This window comes from Sinocyclocheilus grahami, unplaced genomic scaffold (assembly GCF_001515645.1).
Source record: "Sinocyclocheilus grahami isolate Dianchi unplaced genomic scaffold, SAMN03320097.WGS_v1.1 scaffold1204.1, whole genome shotgun sequence".
In the NCBI taxonomy this organism is placed as follows: domain Eukaryota; kingdom Metazoa; phylum Chordata; class Actinopteri; order Cypriniformes; family Cyprinidae; genus Sinocyclocheilus; species Sinocyclocheilus grahami.
In genome coordinates this window covers 82,731-108,696 of record NW_015506383.1, presented here as the reverse complement: position 1 = coordinate 108,696, position 25,966 = coordinate 82,731, and the positions used below count along the sequence as shown (strand labels likewise).

General features: G+C 36.3%; 2 protein-coding genes across 2 annotated transcripts in view; both read right to left on the bottom strand.

The window, feature by feature from the left end:
• Positions 1–1,830: 1,830 nt before the first annotated feature.
• Positions 1,831–11,546, bottom strand: klf5a (Kruppel like factor 5a). Its single transcript, XM_016253821.1, has 4 exons — positions 11,185–11,546; positions 7,201–8,095; positions 5,560–5,619; positions 1,831–2,849 (listed from the first exon to the last, which is right to left on the bottom strand). Exons 1-4 carry the CDS (start codon positions 11,353–11,355, stop codon positions 2,671–2,673), a joined length of 1,305 nt encoding a protein of 434 aa, XP_016109307.1. The 5' UTR covers positions 11,356–11,546; the 3' UTR covers positions 1,831–2,670.
• Positions 11,547–13,717: 2,171 nt separating this feature from the next.
• The window catches only part of LOC107567982 (progesterone-induced-blocking factor 1-like), a 31,863-nt gene continuing 19,614 nt past the window's right edge, over positions 13,718–25,966 (bottom strand). The window contains exons 12-15 of the mRNA XM_016253812.1: positions 20,251–20,381; positions 18,555–18,639; positions 14,140–14,319; positions 13,718–13,898 (exon numbers count right to left, since the gene is read on the bottom strand). Of these exons, the coding sequence (XP_016109298.1) occupies positions 13,818–13,898; positions 14,140–14,319; positions 18,555–18,639; positions 20,251–20,381 (477 nt within the window). The 3' untranslated portion in view covers positions 13,718–13,817. The remainder of the gene's footprint in view (positions 13,899–14,139; positions 14,320–18,554; positions 18,640–20,250; positions 20,382–25,966) is intronic.

Genomic DNA, 25,966 nt, shown 5'->3' with positions numbered 1-25,966 from the left:
TCTTTGACATCTGAAGTTCATTATGTCCAGGGGCTGAGGTTTGTCCGAGGAATCAAACTAAGAACATATGTAGAAGAGAGGGAGAAATTCCCCTTCTCTTTAAAAGCAATGAAGGCATTTATTTTCCTTTGTGGTGTTTCCTGATCTCATATCAAAAGCTGTATTGTTTCTTTGCTCACAGGGGTCCCAAACGTTTTGGCAGCTTGTAATTCGGTTGCACCCCAAGAAACCAGTGATGCCTCTTAAAACAAACAGTGCGTTCACCAAGTGTCCATCTGTGCTGATCGTTTCTGAACATAACAGATCGTTACTATTCCACATACTGGTTGAGAATCAGATAAAAAGGGGCATCATACTAATTCAGAATTATTGTGAAGAGGCTCGATATGATTGCTAAGACATTTTCAGTAGTCGCAGTGGACTCTGGTCGGGATCTATGAGCTTGTGAGCAGAGAAATGATCCCTTCCAGAAGTGATTAAGATTCCAGTGATAAGGTTGATTTTTAAAGGCTGTAAACTGGAGTTTGAGATGTTTGTGGGATCTGTCTTGTACATGAGCTGCACACTATGTCCATATTAAAAATAGAAATCTTCTTGAATTACGAGACCAAATTCTACTATCAAATTACATTTAAGGTCCTAAATTAACACTTATATTTTATATGGGTAACTAATATCATTTGTACTCTGAATATCACCAAGTCTAAGATCTTTTTATGAATGTTGGTGACCCATTTTGGTTACTGTTGACTTTCATTCTATTCCATCTCATTCTCAAAACAGACATTTCACAAAATATATTTTAAGGTCATACAGGTGTGAAACAACATGAAAGTGAATAAATGATTACAAAATTGGTATTTTTGGGGTGAACTATCACTTCCTTTCTTGATGTTTTTGTTGGGCAAAATGTAAAATTTTAAATGGGTTGCACTAGGCAATTAAAAATAACAATGAGGCATTGTACTAACGTCACTCTCATTCTTGACATATGTTGACATAAAAAGGAATTCCCATTAATTTTCTTTTTCAGAGCTTTAGGGTTTGTTTGAGTTGTGAAAATTGTTTCTTTATGATGTCAACCTTCAGATGAGAGACATTCAAACTTTGTGGCAAAGGTCCAAGTGATCTTTGAAACTTAACTTTCTGCTTTGATGATAGTTTTATCTTTATTCCTTTGTAGCATTTCTTTTCTTGGACCTTAGAAACATCAACACATAGAAATGGTATAGTGAGTCAACAGGAACCCCTAGGAATACGCCAATGTAAACTGTAGAAATGTAGTGTATCTGCTTTGAGAGAGGTTGATTATTGATCGTTCTATGTATTTTATTTTTGGAATTTTGCCATTCATTCTGTAGAAACTGAACACAGAAAAAAAATGTGTTAGAGAGGTTTGTAAAAAGCATTAAAAAGTTGATTTTATTAGGTTTCATTGCAATCAGTAGGCAAAAAAACATTTTGTCAAGAGGACAACCAATTTAGAAATATAATCTGAGAATCTACAAAATAAGTGAAATATAAAACAAAATCCAAAAACAGTCACACAGCCAAAATCCAGAGCAATATGATCCTTTTCCAAAAAAGAAAGAAAAAAAGAGCAACAAAATTAATCAAAATAATATTTACAGTACAATAAAATGTCATAGTATTTACATTAAGGCATTTCAATTACACAAAACTTGTCAAATTCCACTTCACAAAGCCAATGCAATAAATACATCAATTTTACAAGAATGAACCAGTTGATGCTTTAACCCGCTCTTAAACGTATGAAAGGCAGCCAAATTGCGGTAACGGTGAAATAATGGTAACCTGCTGTAATTTTTATTGTCTGTCTTTTCATGAACAAGAAGTTTAAGCATGTGCTGCTGATAAAAACAAACATGAAAAGGCACTTTAAGATGAAATCTGTTCAAAAGAAACAGTCGCTGTGGTCTCGTACATTCATATGAGCTTATGCATCAATGACAGTAGGAAAACAAATGGTCGGCATGCTTGTGTGTGTATAAAGGAGACTGTACAAATCACACAGCTGTCTAAAGCCCTTTTCCACTTCTCATTGCTTTTCTATACCATTGTTTAATAATTCATGAAATAATTGCTGTTCAGTAGCAGCACATTATCATCCAAAGCTATAAAATATTTTTGCTTGTGTACCTGAAACCCCGGTATGAGCAGTAACTATTCCAGTGATATATATTAAAAGCATTTATCATACATAGATATTCATCTTTTCCAGTCTAATTCAAGTGCAAAGTAAAATGGGAGTTGTGTCTTAGTGCTTTGCAGATGTACAAGAACCAATCCATTCATTTCATTAGGTTTAAAAACATTTCATCTTCCAATTAGAGGACGAGAGCCGAGTCTCATGTACAACACAGCTTTTTTTGTATTAAAGCGAATGTCAAAATGAGATGAGGGTCCTAAAGGAAATGTGATCTATACATCCTAAATAGAGAGGAAAAAGGAAACTAGATTTCGGGGTAATATCAAAAGCTTTTCAGTTTACAGTCGACAACTCTTGACAGGTCAGCGAGAGAAGATTACCCTAAACATTATAAGGTTCGTCGCGGTGTAGAGAAAGAAATAAGTCGTTTTGTTATCACTTCAAGTGCATAATAATAATAATAAGTATCTGTGGATTTTTCAGTTAGTGTGTTTTGGTGTCTAATTCTGGTGCCTCTTCATATGCAGGGCGAGATGATCGGAGCGAGAGAAGCTGCGGCTGCACACGGCGCACTGGAAGGGTTTGGCTCCCGTGTGTTTCCTGAAGTGACGCGTCAGCTCATCGGAACGAGCAAACCGCCAGTCGCAGCCCTCCCACGTGCACCTATACGGCTTCTCACCTGAACACAGAACACAATGGACACCACGTTTGGTTAGGAACATGGCGTCACGAACACGGAAGAAACTATCATTCACGGTTAAAAGAAAACAGGGTTCTGTTCACTAATACATTAGTAATACTAAATGAGTAATCTGTGTGGGTAGGGTTTCTCTGTCATCACTATAGTAACCATAACAAACATATACCGAGAGGTGTGGAGCACATAAACCTTACTTAACTCAATCTCTAAGATTAAAGTATTTCAGTTTTTTGGTATGTTCGTGGAAGCTGACAAGACTAAACTCATCGTCGGCCATAAATAGCAGCACAATGTTTGCCTTTCTAGAATGTGTTTTTTAAAAGACGATACAAATATTTTTTCTCTTCTCTACCAAAAATCAAGTCGATTTGATAATGCTTTCGGAAAATCCGGCCGGCTCAACACATGCATTAAAATAGGTATTCTGATAGTCGATGGCAGATAATAAAAATGCAAATCTTACATTCAGACTACTTTCGAATGATTATGATTGTGACTTTATTTTGTATCTTTAAAGGGACAGTTTACCTAAATATGAAAATTCTGGCATCATTTACTCACTCTCAAATTATTCTCAGAAGAGTTTCTTTCTTCTGTTGAACACAAAAGAAGATATTTTGAAGAATGTTGGTAACCAAACAGTTGCTGGTAGCCAGTGACTTCCAAAAAAAATACTATGGAAGTCAATGGCTACTGGCAACTGTTTGGTTACCCAAACTCGTACAAGTTTGGAACAACTTGAGATTTAGTCAATTGTGACAGAATTTTTCATTTGAACTATCACTTTAAAGGAATTTTGTGATCATTTTCTCACCCTCTTGTCATTTCAAACCTGTATGAGTTTCTTTATTCTGTGGAACACCAAAGATATTTTGAAGAATGTTTGAACTATTTTTGTCAATACAATGAAAGTCAGTGGGGTCCAAAACAACATTTGACCACAATGACTTTAATTGTATGGATAAAAAAAAAATCTTTGTGCTACACTGAAGTAAGAAACTCAGGTTTGGAATAATGTGAGGTTGAGTAAATGATGACATAATGTTCATTTTTGAGGGAAGTATCACTGCACTGTAAACATTACATGCTTTGAGTAATTACATTTTTATTGTTTGAAATATCAGTACAAACGACAACAACCTGAAAACATTATTCCAATGTTATCATTTATCTTTGCTATTGGCTTTTAAGTTATATAAAATGGACTATAAAGAGTGATATTGTAAGTTAAGCTGTTTCAACCTCATGCAGTAGTTGTGGTGCTCAAAAACAATTAAGCAGCTAAACGTCAGAACATGTGCCTGTCTTGAGCTTTAATGTTTGTGAGGAGAGCCCTGAACAGGAATCCTGTAATGACTTGTTTTGGATATCTCGTCTTGTGCGTTGTCTGCCTGAGGCCCCTCTCTTCTCTCCAAGGACTGGTTGGATTGGGTTTTATCTTCATTGGCTATCTAGACATGGTGTGGTTTTTCTTAGTCAAATCAAATAGAGGTGATGTTTATCTGTTTATTAATCATACCTGTTCAAGATAACATGATAGTGGTTGGTGATGGTTTTATAATACTACTTAATATTATTAATAAAGTAATAGTACTTAATATTGCTAAATGAGTGATAATGAGTGTTAAATCTACACTACCAGTCAAAAGTGTTTTTTTTAAAGAATTGAAAACTTTTATTCAGCAAGGATGTTTTACATTAAAAGAGACCAAACTGAAATGTGTGGTCCAAAACATCAAGATTTACAACAATGTAAGGTCTGTGCTGTCAAATACTGGAACAGCTAACAGGTTAAAAAAATCTTAAAATATTTTAGGTCAAATTATTTAGTGAGCTTTGCACAAATATTTTAAGAGTTAGGATTTTTGTGTATTTATTTTAAGCAATTTTGTGTATCTTGGGTACCAAAAATGTTGGCATCATTAAACTGACCCAACCTGTTTTTAGGAGAAAAATAAATAAATAAATGACTTCTTAAAAATGTATTACAAACTAAATGCCATTATGAATTTCAAACTAGCACTTGCATTGTGTAAATCTCACCTTGACAAGCTGTTTATTCAAACAGAGTAACACTGTCAAAAGACTAAATCATGCCATGTCAAGTCTTCCAGAAAAGAGTGGGTTTTGTTATCTTATCGTAATAGTGCTTTACAACCAGTATGAGCCTGTAATTAGACTCAGGAATTGGTAACAGAAATCTATACCTTGAAAATGAAAATGGCCTGATAAGTACAGTCGTTTATCAGTTGATTAAGTTCACATACCAAAGGCCACATTCCGGAATGTATTAATATTCACTCCTCTGCGTCAAATGAGGTCTGCTCTTCTGTTTACTTCCATTCAGATACTAAATCTATATCTCCAAATATATTTTTATAGAGAGAGAGTTCAACACCGAAATTTTTTTTCTACTGATAATTTCAAATGCTGCCTAGAGGCCATTCCAATACTAGACGTTATAAATTGATATGGAAAAGGGAAGTAGAATAGGCTGTTCCCGCTGATGTATTTGGGCCTGGTTTTGGTGCAATCTCATATTAGGAAGCGACGCAGGATAGCTTTCAGGCACCATGCAAGAATGAATGCATGTGCATGCCAACAATGCACTTCTGCCCAGCAACATGACAGTAAAGTGCCAAAATAGGAGGCCAGCTTTATCCAGCATTTTTAATAGGGGAACTCTTACCAGTGTGTGTCCTTAAGTGAGCTTTCAGGTGGGAAGACTTGGTGTAAACTTTCTTACAACCTAAAAAAAGAGAACAGCTTTTGTTACTCACAACAATAAGCATTTGTGTGTTCAAAAAATGTTGGGAAGATGTTCAAAATGTATGAAATAATTGTAAATGATTAAATATTCAAATTATAAATTTAAAGTATTAAAAATGCTTTTTTCATATTTGATGCATGAACAGCATGACGAGAGTGTGCTTTAATCTTTTTTAGAGACCAAAAAAGGCTATTGTTTAAAATATAAATTATTAAAATAATTATACATTATTAATTTTTTATAAATGATCAGTATTAAAAACAATGCAATCATTATGCTTGACACATAAACAGCATGACAAGAGTGTTTTAATTTTTTTGAGAGATAAAAAAATTTGGGAGGCTATTGAAAAACTACATAAAGTATAAAAACAATTATAAATGATTAAATATGAAAATTGTAAATTGTAGGTATTAAAAAAAACAATGCAATTATTATGCATGGCCCATAAACACTATGACAAGAGTGCTCAATCTTCTGAGAGAAATAATAATTTAAAAAAAAATCTTGGGAGGCTACTGATAAAAAAAAAAAATTATTGAAATAATTATAAATTATTATACATTTAAAAAATGCAATCATTCTTGATGCATAAACAGCATGACAACTGTTTTTTTTTCATTTTTAGAAGATAAAAAATGTTGTGAGGCTGCTTATAACTATATATATATATATATATATATAAACTGTGAAAACAATTATTAAATATTTAAATGATATACTAAGTATTTAACACAGTGCAATTATGATGTTTGATGCATAATCTTTTGAGAGATATAAAATGCTGGAAGGCTACTGATAAAATATATTAAAATAATCATAAATTATTAAACAACACAAACAATATTTAATATGAATAAAATGCAAATAATATGCTTGATGCATAAACAGTATGAGATTGGTTTAATCGTTTCACAGATTTAAAAAAAGCTGTTAGGCTTTTGATAGCAAAAAATTATTATTAAAATAACATTAAAATTATTACACATTTCCGTTATAAATTATAAAACAAAACAATGCCATTTTAATGTCTGATGCATTAAAAGCAGGACAAGAGAGTGATTAATTTTTTTAGCCACCAACACAAAAGCAGTTGGTTCACTCATCGGCACAGTCACATATAACAGCATCCTGTTATTTGGTTTCAGTATGCTTTCTTTTCCAATTAGGAATCCAAAGCCCATCTCATGTCGTTAGCTGTAAAACCCCACTCAGTGAAGTAAAGCAGTGATGGGTTCTTAATTGCGATGCTCGTCGCTTCAGACAAGCAGCTTCTTAGCGTAAATGCACTATTAATGGCACTGTGAGGCTTGTCTGTTTTACAATTTGCCCAGTCAATTTGATGCAACAGGATTCAATAACAATCAGCCTGACGTCAACTCTTTGGCATTCATTTTGAGCGCTGGTTAAAAGGCTTTGGCCGTCTCTGAATTATTTAACAGTGGATTCAAGTGTGTGAGTAAGAAAGTGCAGTAGAAAGCAACATAGTGCTTCAGAAAACACAGCAGCATCTTGTCAATTTGGCTATAGATCCAGTTCAATTGAAAAAACAGTTTGTACCTGCAAAATCACAGTGGTGTATCCGTCTTTTCTCGAGGTCTGGGTTTATTCTTCGGTTGTAACGGACAGGCATAGACCCAGTGGTGGCGGGAGCTCGTGTCAAGGTGGGTGTTGGGTGACTGGGCGCATGGTCAGCCATTTTGGAGGCGATAGTGGCGGCGTAAGATGGTGGTGGTGTCAGATTGTGAAGCATTTCCTTCTGTCTTTCAGGACTGCCAGGTTCTGAAGTGGGAGGCGAGGGGGGAAGATAGGGCATTTTGAGCTGCGAGTGGGCCTGACCCTGAGGATGCACAAAGTGACCTGGGCCAAGAGGGTAGCCGGACATGCCACAGTACGTCTTGGCAGCAGTCTGTTGGGTCGCTAAGTGCAGGTCGTGGAAAGTAGGCATCTGTGAGGGCACAGAGTGAGCGTGAGGGTGGCAGTGCGAGTTGGCTTGATGTGGGACGTCCAGCTCTGAGCTGAGGAGCTGGAAAAGCGGCCCATCCTGCGGGATGTCAAAGCCTTGCATCTCCTGCTTGACAAAGACCCCCGAGTTATCGTCCATGGCATTGATTTCAGAACCCGAAGTGGAATTCGAGTTAAAGATGCTGGTGAAATCGGGCAGCGCGGATGAAATGGGGCCGGTTGAGCTCACCGGACACTCGGGATGAGAGAAAGGCACCGCTACAGGTTCAGTTTTGATCTGGCTAGGGACCGAAGGCCGCGCCGGCCGGCACATCCCCGTTCTTAGATAAGCAATGTCGGGGAGGAAGAAATTCATGTTGATGCTGTAGGGGGAACCGTGGTCGTCCCCGAAAAACTGGTCCATTGAAGAGACGCTCTCTCGTCTTGACTTCTTTGGGTAGGGGAGAGCCACAGGTTGTGGAGACAGATATTTATCCATCTCTAGTTTAGCCTAGAGAGCAGACGAGAGAAGCATAAAATTGTAAATGCAGTTGTAAAGGCCATTAAAGGCAAACAAGATAAACAGATTTCAGAATAATATTGCACACGCTGCTTCTGTCAGCAAAGCTGGCAGGATCTCCTGGGACTGCTTGTGTTGGCCGAGCACAAACACGGTATACATGAAATTTTAGAAAAGCTTGCAAGAATGCAAATATCTACTTACTGTTACAACAATGGCCAACATGACTGCTTGCTCTGCTAAAATAATATATGTACTACTGAACACAGCAGACACTTAATTTAGCTTACAAATATAACTATATTTTGCATTAAAAAAAACATACATTTTATTCCCCAGTACACTTGTGCTATGCGATTATTTGCTAATCTGTGTTATGAAATATATAAGGGATTTTTAAAAAGCAGCATTATTCTTCATATGAACAAGCATGTTGGAGCAGGTAAAACTAAATATATCATATGCAAATAGCGATAAACTGATTTATTGGCCAGGCTGAGTAATTAGGAGATAATACCTTTGTATCCTCTGAAATAGAGGACACTTTGGACTACTTGAAATCTTGAATACTGACGACTTTTCAAACTATATTATGGGTAATGGTAAGTCAATGGTAATAGCAATAATAATGGTAATAGAAGTCAATTAACCTTGAATGCATAGTAAAAAAGGAAATAAACAAAGTTTTAGTAAAAAGAAAAGGCAAGTATTAGCACAGGTAAAACTAAATATATACATCTAGTGATAAACCGATTTATCGGCCAGGCTAAATGACCGATATTTGGCAATTTTGAAGAAACCGATAATCCTTTCTGCTGAACGATTAACAGACAGGTCTTTAAATCTTATTAACTAATAATGAATCATTTCATATATTTTTTTAGTAAAATGTATCTCATTTTGCTGTCATTGAATGTATTATGTTTACAGTGTATCTGCACTACCAACATGAGTAAAAGTATGATTTTCACTCAAAGTCAAGATATAAAACCTAAAAATCAGAACTTGAGGTTGTATCAGCTGATCTGTGATAGTGTATATATTGTGAGCATGAATCGTTTGTTTTGCTGTATGGAGCAGTCAGAGGTAAAGCATTTATCAAGTCTTCTTCGATATGTCTCTGCTACATTCCGCCTTAGACTGTAAAACAGCGCTCATACCACAAGCTCAAAACAGACTTGCTGACAGGTGGAAAGCTGGAGAGATTGCTCAGCCTTTCCAAATAAATGCATCCCAATTATCATAAAACCGTAATCAGCAGAAAATAGTCAATCAAGACTCATTCATCATTTCCTGAGAGTAACATCTACGGAGTCATTAGAAGAATAAACATGAGGAAAAATAAAAACACTCACACACATACATGCATACAGACACTCGGAATGCCAGAGCTCTTTACGCGGCTGCTACACATAGCTATTTCTAGATTTAGATCTTCCAGCTGTTCGCCAGACATGTATCTCTTTCACAAGTTTTCAGATTGAGGCTCGGCGTTGCTGGGAAGTTTCAGGAGCACAAGAACTGCGCGCGTGGGTGAGGAGAAGAGTCAGTTGTTGATGGTTCGGTAGCCAAGAAACCAACTGCAAGCAACTGACAGGAGTCTGTGCGCTCCCCTGCGTTACAGCCACGGGGAAATCCCCAAAACATGACCGAATCCTTCTGAAATACACGAGTGATTCTTCATTGGAGGACGCTTTGGACTACTTCAAATTTTGAGCAGTGGTGATTCTTCATATTATGCTAGCCCAGGTGTTATGGTAATGACATTTATGTAGGCTACTTATTTATTTACTTACTTAGGCTATTGTTTGTTTGCACTTGGAGATTTGGATAAGCACTGAAGTAGCGAACACCAGTTGCGTAGAAAATTTACTTTGAATTTCTAATAAAAAATAAACCTAAATTTAACCCTTTAACTGTCACCCGTCCCCTCTGTGGGACGCCTAAGTTTACTTCACAGTATTACAATTAAATCCTAATCTAATCATGACAAACTATATATCGTTAGAAAGGCTCCTAAATATTTTTTTTAACATTGGTAAAATATCTATGTAGGAAAAGTAATAGATTAATTTATGACAGGAGTGCACCTCCAAAATCTACATCATATCAGGAGTTCTGACCTTTGTCAAAAAGTCTTCTTAGTTGCCTTTTTCTCTATCACACTTTAGAAATCATCAGCAATTATATATCAATTGAAAACTTTAAATCTCAAAATTCATCCTTTGAAACCCATTTTAAAATCAAACATTGCATTACCATGAAAATGGTACATCAATATCATGTTACAAAATGTTTTCGTTCATGAATTATACAATTTTTAGTTTGGATAGTGCACTTCCACGTCTATGTTCAAAAATGAGAGTGACAGTTAAAGGGTTAAATTCACAAATAATAACCTTCTTTGATAATAACACCTAGAAAAACTCAATGCAGATCATGATGTCAAATATATTTATTTATCTTTCATTTCTTACATTTTTTAACTGACCTAGTGTAATTGATAGCCTAGATAGATAAATTAGATTATGTTATGATGGAAATGAGTGATTAGTTGTTATAAAAATACAAGCAGAGATTATTTGTTAAAATTGGCCTATATAACTAATACACTGAAATACGTTCTTATGACAAAGTGTAAAGTAGAGTTGCCCTGAATGTAACACTTTTTGTGCGTTTATTGAAAATCTGGATGGGGGACAAAATTCCAAATTTCCAAGAATTTGATAATGTAACATTTGAGCAATTCAAACGACGAACAGTAGCCTATTAGGCTACGGAAACAATTAAATGTAAAATTTATTTTAAACTAGATTACATCCCCCCCCCTCCTAAAATGATCGTATGGAATAGGAAAAAATCCACAAATGAAAGAATCGCACATGGCTTGATGCATTTGATGGTGCATGATGCTGATGGGACTGCAGGCGTGCAGCCTGCCGCATCATCTACAACGGCCCACCTTTCACACACACGACTGCATGCATGCATTTGATCTTTAATGCATCCAGTGATACAGTCACATCTCGAGCAAAACGAAAAAGCGAGGCTCCGTTCAAAGAACCGATAAGAACAATTACCTGAGAATAGTCGTTTGATACGCTCCTTTCCGTGTCGGGATTCTTGGTTTCAAAGGAAAACAGAGAGGAGTCCTCCTGAAAGCCGTCGGATAGTGAGGGTTTGAGAAGCGAGAGAAAGTCATCTTGTCCCGGTGCGAGCGCAGCGCTCATCGTAAGAAGCGTAGCGGCCATAAAGCCGTGGATGTGACGGAGAGAGGGTCCGCAAGATGTGTTTTGATAGACGCTGTAAGGAAAGGGAGCTGAGTGTTTGGTGCATGGAATGACACCCGTGCCTATGTATGTGCGCTCGCTTTCGGTAGTAATGTCCCGTTTCGCTTCGCTCCGTTCCCGGAGCTCCGGGATATATGTGTATAATCGCTGAAGGGCGGGGCCTCCCTCTGAGAAAGAGAGACGGCTACACCTTTACTACTGCTCTTAACAGCGCAACAAACCCGTCAAAAAAAGTTCAATGCCACCCCTTTACGCATTTCCTTTAGCATTTCAATACTGACAACAGTACAGCATAGGCTACTTAAAAAAATCACAACTGACTATAAACAGAAATAGCCTAATGTGTGTTCGAATTGTATTCATTATTTTTATAGGCTAATTCTAAGTGCATTTTATGATAAAACATTATTTTATACAATACAGAAAAAGTGTGTCTGTCAAAATAGCTAGCTACAGCAGTGAAGCAAATAGCCAATAACAAATCGTAAAAGCAGATATTTTTGAGGGAAGTCGGATACACGAACGAGTGACTCTTGTGAGTCGGTTCTTTTAAATGAACCAACATACAGCGTGGCAAGGGTTGTCCGATTCGCGACTCTTTAAAAGAATCAACAACACTTATGACTCTCTTACTGGATTAATCTGTTAGTCACTTACAGAACGCACATATCATGTTATGTTGTACTTAATGTGATAGGCTACACATTATGACAATTCAGTCATTCTTGAGACGTGGGACAAAACAGGTCCAGCAAGGGTAACTGCAATTAGCTTTAAAAAATAAAAATATTTTCAATTTGAAATGTCATGAGGGATTGATAATAGAATGCATTTAACACAATTATCACCTTCAATTTAATTTTCTCATTATTAGACCAAATCTGTGTTTCTTAATGTCCTCTCACTACATCTAAAACAGTGTGTCCACAGAGAAGGGTTCAATCATTCATATGCAATAAAATGGATAAAAATGTTTTTTTTTAATGATGAAAAAGAGCTTGTTTTATCAAAAAGCAACACTTAATATCTCCTATCAAAGCAAGGATGTTTTTTTAATGACACATGCATGTTTCATAAGATTTTAAAGTTGCGTCCCCACTTTTTGTCAACACCGTCAGACATTCAATAAAATGTAATAAAATCAGGGAATACCAGGGACAGCTGTCACTCTAAAAGACCCCCTAGTCACAGTTCACCTCTGCAGAGTACATCAGTGTCAGACAGGCTCTGCTAAGTTTTAGTTTTAGAATATTTTAAATCCTAATGTTAATATTTCCTGTGTCACAGCCATGATGTCAACACCATCTTCCAATTTCAGAGGAAATTATTTGACAAGCACATTTTGTTAAAAAAGAGAAAAGTTGGGAGGTTGTATCAAAGCATAGCTCAGTAGCTTAGTACATATAAGATACATAAATGTAGTTTCATTTGTCTGAGTACAAGTTTTTTTCTCTTCAATTTTGCACCCTGTTTTGTCCCACTTCTCAAGAATGACTGAATTGATGTAATCAGTAGCATTTTTAAATGAATGCACGTTTCATTTTAGGGCTACACTTGTTTAGTAGGCTATTTTTATGAGTAGGCCTACATAGGACAATTATATTCTATCGTATTTTTGTCGCCTCTAAAAATGTTATACACGTTTTGCAATAACATATTAATTTGACTTACTATTATTATTATTAGCCTATTATTATTATTATATCTGATTTATTATCTGTTTTGTTCATCTGAAATCTCATCTGAGATCTCATCCCTAATAACTAGGTACAGCTGCTACCAAGTTTTAAATACGTGTCTGTCAGCACGTCTGCGTTTACTGTTTAGCTGTAAAATAAGGCTTATTTACAAACGGTAAACGATCCCAATGGAAAATAAATGTTTACCATAATTTCACATTTAAAAGTAACACAACACGGCAAATAAAAATATCCATCCCAAGCAGACAGAATCAATGAAATGAATCAATAAAATGCAGCTCACTGCTACCGCTGTTCTTGTTGGACATTCGAGCCTAACATTAAGATGACACAAATAAGCGCGCGATGCGGCTGCGATTAAGGTATGCGCGCGCTCCTCTATTTTTATCAACAGCGTGTCTCGCGTCTTACGAATTAAAACGGAAGGATCCAGATCTTATTACCATCAAATGATACATTCAATATTGAGATATCTCTTCAGGGTGAAGATAAAAATGCTTATATTCCGATACTGTAAAGCTATGAGTGCTTATACAATTTGAAATAGGCCTACTTTAAAAACAATTTCACATGCCTGTTTGAATGATTTATTACCATTAAAAGGAAAATTCATAGTTTGACGTTCACATTCTTCATGACTACACATCAAACATGTGTATCTAGTTATGTAATAGGTCTTTTAAAACAGACTTTCATTCGTGATTGCATGTCATGGATCATCCTTTAAGTCTTAAACAAGTTGAACAAGTCTCTATTTAGTTTTCCGTGTACTTTTCTGTACCATTCTGGAACTTCTGTATTGGTCTGTTGAAAGAACAAAAAACAACATTGTTAAATATCTTTGATGATTTCTTTGGACTTTACTCGGAGTAAAATAAATGTTAATGTTAATGTGAGTCTAGCCGCAAGTAGATATCAGCTCAAATAGAAAGCTAAATAGAAAGAATATGAAAGTTGACAAAATAAAAGTGTCATTTTTTAGTTCATAGAGAAGACAAAATGTTGTTTGAAAGGCTCTGTACATGGGTAGTCAAGTAAAACTTACAAACACTGTGGGTTTGGGACCATAGTTGTATTGCTCCTCGTCTGTGCTTTTTAAAGCTTTGGGTCTATGAACTGCTGTACCAACGCCATCAGTCTCAAGCTCAGGTTGGGACACAGACAGAGGCCCACCGTGCTGCTGTGAGCGCATGCTAAGCAGGACTTGCTTCATCACAGAAAGTTCCTGCAACAGAGTAAGAACAAATCAGTGGTAGCCTGAAGGTTAAAGCGCTTCCCCTTCACAACAGGTAAGAAAGAGCCTGCAGCTTCTGTGGTGCTTCGATTGCAGTCTTGTTTTGCCAGCAGTGCTATGCCCTTAGGTAGGACAATTAAGACTGAAACTGCAAACACAAACATCCCATGTGTCCTGACATAAGATGTCAACATTCCGTAGCATCCATACAACCGCAAGTCATTTAAAACACTATTATTTGCATATATTTTTTTGCCATGAAACACAAAAGGAGAATTTGGAATTTCCGCACACCTTTTTATCATGCAACAGCTTGTAGTGATACTATCTGTCGACAAATAAAATAACAAAACAAGCCTAAGCAACCAAAGTCCCTTTCAAGGAAAGTCGGTTCACTCGGCCGCCATATTTGCAACGCCTCCGGGCAGGTCAAACAAGACCAAGTCCTATCTAAATGAATGGGGGAATCCTGAAATCTCAAAAGCTGCTCGCTGAACGCACGATTAAATTACATATTTCAAATCAGCAACACAATCTGAAATGAACTGCCCCATGAATGTTGTTTCTTATGCTCAAATAGCGTTCAAAAAGCTTATTTTTCAGGCTAGACCAGCCAATGCGCATGCGTAGCTCCAACTCGCTTAATAAGACTGCGCGTGTGCATGGGCTGGTCCAGCCTCAGGTTTCTATGGGAACCGGAGCTTCTAACGGCCGCTGCAGTGACGCAATGACTTTACAAATCAACGATTGGCTCTTTCATTTAGAAGGCGGGACTATCCCGCCATATTGCCCGTTGCAGTTTCTCCCATTCATAACTATAGGAGTGAATCATCTTTGTATTTCTATAGTCTTTGAAGCAACTTGCGCACTATATTCCTAAGCCATATAAAGTCCACTTTTAAAGCAATATAACAAATTAAAAATGGATTATAAATACATTTTAATTTGTGGTGCCATTGACTGAAAATCTTCCCCTTCGCTGAAGTTCTGAAATCCTACTTACAACTGTGTTCAGATAATAAAAAAGCACATTACAGACACCAAATGCCATTTGCTTTTGCATGCCTTGTAATCAAACATTTGCAAGAGTCAGGACAGTTGAAAAATAAAGCGTATTTTAGTACTTTAGAAGACTTTGAATATAGTTGCTTAGGCTACTATTTTATTATTTTTGGAGCTTGACAGATATTAAGAATAATATGGACTACTTACATAGTGCTTTTTGTCCATACTACCATTTGATGGACAAGGTCAGTGCCAATGAAATGACACGTGAATAAATAAATGACAGAATTTTAACTTTTGGATGAACTATTGCTTTATGTCTGTTTTTTTGCAGATACTTCTTTCATTCTTTCTTGTTCTCTTTCTAATGTTCTAATTGGAAGTGGCTCACAATACATCACATACAAAAAGACATTACAGAAATCTGCTGGAGCAGCCTGGGGGTTCATGTAAACACTTCATTCAAAGCTTCAATGGTAATTGGAGGCGTATCTTCATAACCTCTCCAGTACAAGGGGTGCCCTGAGAGTACCTCTACAAAGCTTTAGTGTAAATACTTCTGAATCAATTGAAGGAAACGCCCTCAAACACAACAGTGTTCTTTCATTAAAGTCATCAGTGTAATACAGTTCTGAGAACGGATACAGGTTTGATGAAAAATGTTGCTGCATACATGTCACAAAGGAAAATAATTACCCAGTATCTCATTATAAACAATGTGACACAGAGGTTGCTTAAAAACAGTGAAACGGCAATATTTATTATGCTTTTCTTAACATTTATTTAAAAAAAAAAAAGTAGAAATATAACTAAAACAAAAAAATGCTTATGAAGATCTGGTAGGTAAAAAAAATACTTGCAGACAATTGCATATTAATGAGCGAGTTCATCTATGTTTATGATTCCTGTGTTCTCAGCTACAACTTCCCAGCAATTTGTGGCTAGACTGGAAAAACAAATGCTTCATGTTTTTCCCTGACTTGTGTGAACAAATCCCAGATGCCAAGAAGCTTTTTAAACAGAAAAGCACTGGTGACAGATATAGAAGATATTTTTAAGGCTACACAATACTGCACAAAAACTGTACTTGTCCTGAGTAAAAGCCTTTAGGTCTTAAAATAAAGGGGGCAGACATTCCATATTATGCAGCAGGAATGCAGCTACAAAAACGTACAGAAAAAAAGCTTGTTTAAAGGAAAGCAAGTCTTGGTGTCAAAACAAAAACCTAAAAATTTCGCATAGCACTTTACGCAAACGGTTACTATTCACACGTACAACGACAATGTAAAATATCCCCTGCTAGCACATGACCGCCTGGTTCATGCGAGTGTAGATCAGCCCGATGCGTAAGAGTCATTCAATATTTCTATTTATCACTGCGCGACCATATGCGCTGGCATGCCAAAAAGCGCCAGTGAAGAGCAGCTGTCTGTGAGGATTGCATGCTTTCTGCCAACATGCCAAGTCGGCACAGTGTGTGCCAGCAGTATTTGGTTGAAAATAGCTCCAGATTGCGCCGGCGCTTAATAAGTTACGCCCTGTCCTTAATATCCCAAGAGTTCAGAATGTCAGAGGAGGTGTTGTGTACCTTCATGTGCCTTTAAGAGACAGGACAACTCCATTCATTTAATAGAAACACAATTCAACAATCAAAATTTCACAGAAAATCATACGGTGTACTGACTTGTTCTTTGTTTCATACCTTGTCATTCAAAACAATGAATTCTGAATCTATGGGACAATTGGATTTTGGGTTTACACATGGGTTCCCCTCAATGAGGCAATGTATTAGCTGTCTGTCATCAAAAACAACCCCAAGCAGCAAGGTTGTTACTAATCTGATGACTTGAGCATGGGAAACTAGATTTTCTAGTTATTCACTGCATCTCAGAAACTTCTAGGAAAGCCGTTGTCGCAACTGAGCTGTACTGAGAGCTTCCTAAACATACAATGCTGAGGCATCCATCAGTTACTAGAGCTGCAGATTCCTAATTTGCATGATAGGTTTTACGGTGAAGGTATGACTTGTTTAGAGAGTAAACTGCAGGTACGCAGTGTAACTACTAATTGGAAAGGCAGGCTGAGTGACTGAGTAATAATGAAAGACGACACACCTAAACTAGACTAGTGTATGTGGGAACTACTCTCTTGTAGTCATGTGTGGACACCTTTAATGGACAATGTATGATAACGTTCCTCAAAAAAACAGTTTTTAAGTGAGTATTATTTTAATAATTACTAATTTTGAATTTGCTAAAAAAAGAAAGAAATATGTATGCAATTTCTTTAAAATGCAACTAAGTGAACCCACTTCCACTTTAAAAAATAAAATAAATTAATTGTAAAATACAGTAAATTTGACAAACTGAAATAATAAAATGTAGAATTAATTAAAAATAAATCGTCAAACATTACAAAATCAACACTACAAAAATAACTCATGGAAAATTCCTCAGACTAAAGGTCATGTGGGGGATTGACTCTGACTGAACAATCAGTAACATGTTACATTTACAGTATCAGGGTTTTTGAATGGTAATTATGCATCACCCCATTATGCCAGTTATAATACAATAATAGTGAAAAAACAATAATATTTTTCCCCCTTCAAATGTATTGTGAAGTTAGTCAGTGGTTAGTGGTTTCTATGATCTTTAGTTTGGTGTAACAACTTACATAAGAGCCAGTCAGTCAAATAAAATAAAACTTCCTCCTGTTATTTACACATTGTGTGAAATATGAAAGTACTTTAACATATTATTGATGAATTCCGGAGTATATATATATATATTTATTTTTTTATGGAAATGCCACTGGAATTGTAAAATGACATATTAATGTACAGTACTTCATGCATGAATCACAATTTTGCAGCTTAATCATGTGTATGACTCCCAAGACAGAGTCATACACATTTTTTTTGGCGGATCATTGAGGGATAGTGATCCTGCCAAACTATACACAGCACACATCCAAATCAAAATTTTGGGTTCAGTATGTTTTACAACATTTAGCAAAGGAACAGTAAAATAAACAAGGACACAATATTAAGGTTCTTCTAGATTATTTTCTTTTTTCTTTTAAAGTATGAATTCAAAACCAAACTGTGTTTTGAAACCTCGGGGGCTAAATAGGTTAGAGTACTTATTCTTATTCAAGAGAGAGGAGAAAAAAAAGAAGAGAGAATTGAATTCCTTTTAATCAGCTGACACAACAGTTACCTCTCTGTGGTTCAGGAGTCTCTCCAAATCTGCTGCCATGTTGTTTTTCACCTGCAGCAGTGTAATCTTCTCTTTCCGTAGTGCACTGTAAAAATTCATCCAAAAATGTCTAAGAGAAGATGTCTTGAACTTTGACAAGTCTGTGTAGTAATTTGTAACATACATTTACAAAATTCATTGAATTTTTAACCCATGTAAGTATCAACCAAGTAATTATTACGTATGTGTTAAAGGGGTCATATGATGCTGCTAAAAAGAACATTATTTTGTGTATTTGGTGTAATGAAATGTGTTTATGCAGTTTAAGGTTAAAAAAACACATTATTTTCCACACACTGTACATTATATTTTCTCCTCTATGCCCCGCCTTTCTGAAACGTGTCGATTTTTACAAAGCTCATCGTTCTAAAAAAGCGAGGTGTGCTGTGATTGGCCAGCTATCCAGTGCGTTGTGATTGGCCGAATACCTCAAGCGTGTGACGGAAATGTTACGCCCCTTACCATATTGTGATGATGCCCTGTCAGGCATCATGATTTTGCAAAGAGAAAGGAAAAATTGAAATCGCATCATATGACCCCTTTAAAAACAGTGGCATACATTTAGGATAATGTGTCAACATTGCAAAAATTATTTAGATTACTAGAGTATATCTTACAAAATACTATTTCAGTCTTTACACTTCAAAATTTCATGTTTAATTCCATGTGTTACTTGCCGTTTCTTTGTAATTATTTGAGAATTATTTGTACATCAAATTTTCTTCAGGGTATACGAGTGTAAAAGTCACCTGCTTGTCGTGTTAAATACAGCACTGATGGTCATACATGACAAAAACTGCATTTCAACTGAGCAAATCTTTGTCAAGCATATGGCATGAGTAATGAGTGATGACAAACATAGTGTGCGGGAAGGTATTTATCTCTTAGTGCACTACCATTTCTACAGAATTAACACTGAGGTGTTAACAAACTCACAACCTGGAGGGCTTGACAGAACTAGTTAAGAAAAAATAAAACTAATGTGAAATCAGTGAGCGATAAATGAATTGCGTACACCTCACTGACTGCACAGCACCTGTTTGCACTGAACAGACAAACTTCACCGAGACTAACCTCTCCATCACTTCAATATAAAGGTATACATTTTTGAAATGATCCTTATTCAACAATCCCCCAGCCACAAGTAACCTTCTAATAAAAGCTGCTAGATGCTGATATGTAGGAGATTAATTTGTATATTTTTCACATTAGCCCCAGGACCTCTAAAGACACTAATACAGGAGAAAACCTGCTTGTACAGTTTGCACATACAGGCACGGGATTACAGTAGTCATTGACATGTGAGAGAGCCAAGAAAAAACATCTAGCCATGCATGCACGCACACACACTCCTGTCAGATGGAGCCTGACCTTTATTGGCAGGCGCATTACCTTTGCTCCTCAATACGTTGGAATGTATTTAAGTTATTTCAGATATTGCCTACTACCTCGGCCAATACAAATGCATACCTTGGAACACACATATTACTAGTCAGAAACCGTTGCGACTATTGTTACAAAACAATGGCAATGATTCTATGGTGACTCCACCTATATCCTTTCAAAATAAAAGCTTTGTAAAGATTTTAAATGGTGCTGTTGTATTAAAAACAGGATGTATCCATAAATCTGTGATAATCATTTACTTCCCCTTTACCTTACTTCCTCTTCTATTCGCGTGAGACGTTCTTTCAGTGTTTGGATCTGAGTGTCTCTCTGTCGCACGGTCTCAATCAGGTAGCTGTGTGGCTGCTGGGCCTGCTGAAGAAGCTGGTTTGCTGCCTCCAACTGAAAGAAAGTAAAAAAATATATAATAATAATTTCAATTTTTTTATAGGATTTTATATATGCATGAAGTAACAGTATCTTAACAGTTGCTATGCATCCATAATCCTGCTTTTATGCATATTTTGAAATATCACATCAGTAACAAGTGGTGGAAATGCCCAATTTTAGGGGGGAAAAAAATCGCTGAATTTGTAAAAACACTTTTACACTCACTTAAGCAAGTAGCAAGGTAATGTGAATAACGGGAGATGGTAACGCATTTGCCAAATAAATTCTGATGTAGTGAACATTAAACCCACGTAACTAATTGGCTGTTTCCAGTGATTGTGTTTTATTTACTGTTGGATATTAGGTTACCAATACCACCATCATCTGCTCGAACAACCTGATGGAAATGCACCTAATTAGCATTTGTTTTGTTTTTCTTTTTTGCAAACTTTGAAAAGATTCGCTTCATGTTTCGATGGAAACCCAGCTATTGATTTACATATATTACATATAAATTGTAGGCCAACACTAGATTTTTAATTTAATTGTAAAATGTTTCCATATTTTTACGTTATGTAATCTTTAGCCAATCTAAAAATAAATATTCATATTTCAAACTTACATTTACAAAAAAAGAGGCATTTTTAGTTATATAGTTTTACAGATTCATTTTAGGTGTTTTATTTACTTTTAATATATAATATGTACTGTATACACACACACACACACACACACACAGGTGGAGGACAGAGGAGCCTCTTAAAGAAGAAGTTACAGGTCTGTGAGAGCCAGAAATCTTGCTTGTTTGTAGGTGACCAAATACTTATTTTACAGAGGAATTTACCAATTAATTCTTTAAAAATCCTACAATGTGATTTTCTGGATTTTTTTCTCATTTTGTCTCTCATAGTTGAGGTATACCTATGATGAAAATTACAGGCCTCTCTCATCTTTTTAAGTGGGAGAACTTGCACAATTGGTGGCTGACTAAATACTTTTTTGCCCCACTGTAAATGTCATTCAGAAGTCAGTAAAACTTTAAAGAAATTTTATTCAAAATGAATGCACTAAACTGCTCAAACATGACAGACAGAGAAGTCTCTCCCACCTTCAATACCACGACTGAGGTGCCCTTGAGCAAGGCACCGAACCCCCAACTGCTCCCCGGGCGCCGCAGCATAAATGGCTGCCCACTGCTCCGGGTGTGTGTTCACAGTGTGTGTGTGTGTTCACTGCTGTGTGTGTGCACTTAGGATGGGATAAATGCAGAGCACTAATTCCTAGTATGGCTCACCATACTTGGCCACATGTTAAGTCACTTTCTTTTTTTTCCCTTAAAGTCTAGATGCAACGAGAGGCTTCCACTGTGTGGGTGGCTATGAGCAATCTAAAGGAATTTTGTAAAGAACAAGAACTTGGTTTTCATCCTCAGTGAATTACAAAGACATACAAAGTGCCAATCAGTCATGTCTGGCATAGTAAAAGTCTGTTTGCTAACAGCGGAGGCCAGGTTCACAGTAACCTCATTAACACAGCTCAACGGCTCTTCCAATTGGCTGAGGATAAGCCCGAGTGTGCATCTGATAGGGCAAAGAAAAAGGGGTGATCACTTCATTCCGACAAGGGATGAAACACGCGACTGAGAAACGTGATATATGTAAACACGGCACAAGCACAAGGGCCAAATACAGTACATCAACACATCGATGTTTCAGGTGCTTTGTGAGAACATCAAGCATGACAGTTACGGTCTGCTATGATCCTGCTATGACAGCTTTAAACGTCAATGAAAGGAAAAGCTCCAATGTTATGTCTGTGAAGCAAGTCATATATATCAAGTAATTTTTCTTATGGGTTGTTTTAAACGATGCAATTACGTTTTCCTCCCTCTGGCCATTTTCTAATAGCCTGTTTTTTTTTTTAGAATATATGATCATGCAACAAAACCGTTCAGCACTTTTTGTCTCAGCACCCTCCAAATAGGACAAATGATAATTACCTTTATGACAATCTATTATTACCCCTTTTTAAAAGATTGGATGTGTTTATTTATTCATGAATCATAGTACTTTAGGTCGAGAACAGAGTGTACCAGGGTTAAACTGTGGTGTAGGAGGGCAGAGAGGAACAAGCATAGGCTTGTGATGTCTCTTTATTAAAAGCTGATCTAAGCTACTTCGGGCAATTTTCTATTTTCTCATTTACAGGATTTACTGTATATATTATATGAATTTCATATGCATTTATATAGCACTTTCTCTTGCTCGAGTATAATTAAATGTAATCAGAATGGTGAGCGTGATTTGACCAAGTACAATATGTTCCTGGATCAACATTCTTATTGATCCTGGAACATTATTCCAATCATGAATCAGAATTGAGAGATAACTTTTCAGGAAATGTCAGTTTTAGGCTTACAATCAGGATTAGGTGCTTCTACACCCTTGTTAATAAGCTATCACTTCCCTCTGATTTTAGGAATAAATTATGGGTAAGGTTAGGTTTAGGGGTGGGGATTGGGTTAAGTCTGTATTTTTGGACAGTAATGTTGATCCAGGATCAACAAAAGATGTTGATCCAGGAACATGTCTTGCTTGGCAAAATCACGGCGACCAATCAGAATACATTCCTATATGTTCAGTTTCGACCAATAAAAGTATCAATGTTTTTAGCATTGTAAAATCTCTACATTGTAAGAAAAAACTGTCAATATACAGTACAATATACCGTAATATTTAAAGTAATTTTTCCGTTTTTGGTTTTTACATGTGTTTTCCCGTATTTTTGAATTACGCTTTGCATTGTGGGATCGAGAACCTTGGTCGCTTATCGGCACGAAACCAGTGAAAGAGCAGGCACCATTACTCACGGAGATATCGGTGAAAGTTTCATTTTAAAGTTTCTACATTTTAAAGTTTCTACACTTCCGTGGTAAATTATAGACTATGTTGCTAAATGTCACATAAACTGTTGACGTAACATTAATTTAGTTAAGGTCTGGCTTGTTTGGCAAATGAATGTCGGAGCCGTCACATTCAACATTTTCTGCTTATCATCACACATCTTACTTACGAAGGTTACTCTTTTAATTGTTTATTAACTTTTAATTGTTGTTGATGCGCTGTATTTAGTGCTGATCATATCGTTTCAAGCATCTGTCATAACTGAAGAGGAGCAGTTGTGATAAATCTGAAGCGCAGTTCTAACGTAGTTAGTTTAAAGCCTTCAACAAAAGCTGGCACTTTAAATTACTTTCTTAATTTAAAAGAGATGAAGATACAACTAAGTGAAGATCTGGCATCGCAAATTCTTCAAGGATAACACTATCACCTTTTCTGCCAAATGAGGTAAGTTCAGACCTTTTATTGTCTTGTTTTACACACACAAGGACCATAACATGCAAAAGAGAAATAAATTCGGTAAAGTTACTAGCAGGCTGTCTGTGAAGCGGCTGAGTGAATACAGGCATCTGACAAATCAGACAGCGCGCCAGCAGCACATTGAGTTCTCTTTTGCACTGTAATGGACAAATGCACTCGACATTATGCCAAAATGACCATTGTGGGCGAGTGACCTCGTAAACAACACAGTCTAAAATAATTGACCGTAAAGACGGGTGTAGATCGGATGCATGTCAGATATGTGACATGTTTTAAAGGGACAGCAGTTCATGACATTCAAAGTTGTAGCGTCTGGACCAATCAGACACACCATTTTTCATTTGATTTAACAAATCATTGTTTGCTCATAACTGTAGTCACTTAATCATGCAGATTTATGCTACAAGCTTTTGTAGAATTGTACAGTAAGGAAGTTATTTCCCTTAACCAGGAAATTAACGTTCTTAGAATTGACAAGACAGTTGACCCTGAGAGGTCAAGTAAATATCTACAGTGGATCTAAATATTCATAATTAATTATAACTAGTTATGATTAATTATTCATATTTCCCCATGAGCTGATTCGTTACAAAAGTGTTTGTTTTGTTTTCTTTCTAATGACAGGACATTATTGCTGCTGTACTGTGAATCTCAAGCACCCCTGCATTCTTATCATGGGTTTGTATTCTGTTTTGTTAACAGTTTTTATTTAACATTAGTGTTAAGTATTGAAAAGAAGTTGGTGGCTGAACAGCTTCAAAGGTGTGTTCAAAGCTGCTTGTTGTTATGTATATGGTAATTTTGTAATGTCTTTTTTTTGTTTATGGTGATGGGCAGTCCAAGATCGCTGTTGTTCAAGAAGTTAATGACCACATCTCCTCCCCTGTTGCGGTTGTGAGCTACAAATACCCAGAGGAGATGATACTTACGCTGGAATTTATACAGAAGTAAGCAACACATATGCTATGAAATGTGTATAAAGCATTTGGTTGTGTTTCTGTTTATTTAGTTGAAAATAATGAAGTATATTGTAAGACATAGTTGATCTAACAAGCTCATATGACAGATGCAAATGGAGACCATTGGAAATGTAAGTTAAGCAATTTATAAACAATTGTTTGAATTGGAAAGTATTAGGGATAGCAGTTGATTTTATGAACTTAAAATACTTTATGATTGCTTTACCATCTCCAACCTGCATGTTACTCTGTAGTTCAGTTTCAATCATTTCATTTTTGGTCACATCCATTTCTTTTAGAGTTTTTCTGTGAAGACATCCTGAAAGAGGGTTGAGATGAAGGCAAACAAGTGGGTTTGTATTCTGTTTTACTAACAGTTTTTATTTAACATTAGTGTTAATTATTGAAAAGAAAATAGTCATTGACTCATTTATTCTGTTGACTTTTACAACAACGTGAAGTTGGTTGCTGAACACAACTTCAAAGGTGTGTTCAAAGCTGCTTGTCGTTATGTATATGGTCATTTTGTAACGTCTTTTTTTGTTTATGGTGATGGGCAGTTCAAGATCGCTGTTGTTCAAGAAGTTAATGACCACATCTCCTCCCCTGTTGCGGTTGTGAGCTACAAATACCCAGAGCGCTCAGGACGCGCCCAGGACAGTTCGAACAGTTCGGACATTGCGTGAATCAGAGGTAAAAAACTATATAAATACTGTTCAGTTTCTTGCACAGACCGATCATTTTGTGTCTTTACACATCAATGTATCGCCACGAGCTGCAGGGTTTAATTTGGTTTTGTTTGTGTATGTTTTTTTTACTCTCAAAGCCGTGATTCCCATCCACTTACATTATATGACTGAAAGACTGCAATGGTTTGTGTTAAAAATCTTCGTTTGTGTTCTACTAAAGAAACAAAGTCACCTACATCTTGGATGCCCTGGGGGTAAGCAGATAAACATCACAATTTCATTTTTGGGTGAACTATCCCTTTAACCATGGTTTTGTTACTTCAAATAATAGTTTACAAAGAAGTATTAAGATATATATATATTTTGTGGTTATAAAAACAGACCTAAGCGAACAACAGCCTTTAAAATGACTTAAAATGCATTATATAAAAACAATGAGGCAATAATGATTGATTGAATAACACTGTTAAAATACAATGTAATACAAAATTTATGTAGGCTACATTAGGCCTACATGTCATTACAAATGTCTGCAAAGGGAGCCAAAGGCCTGGTAATTCCTGCTGTTA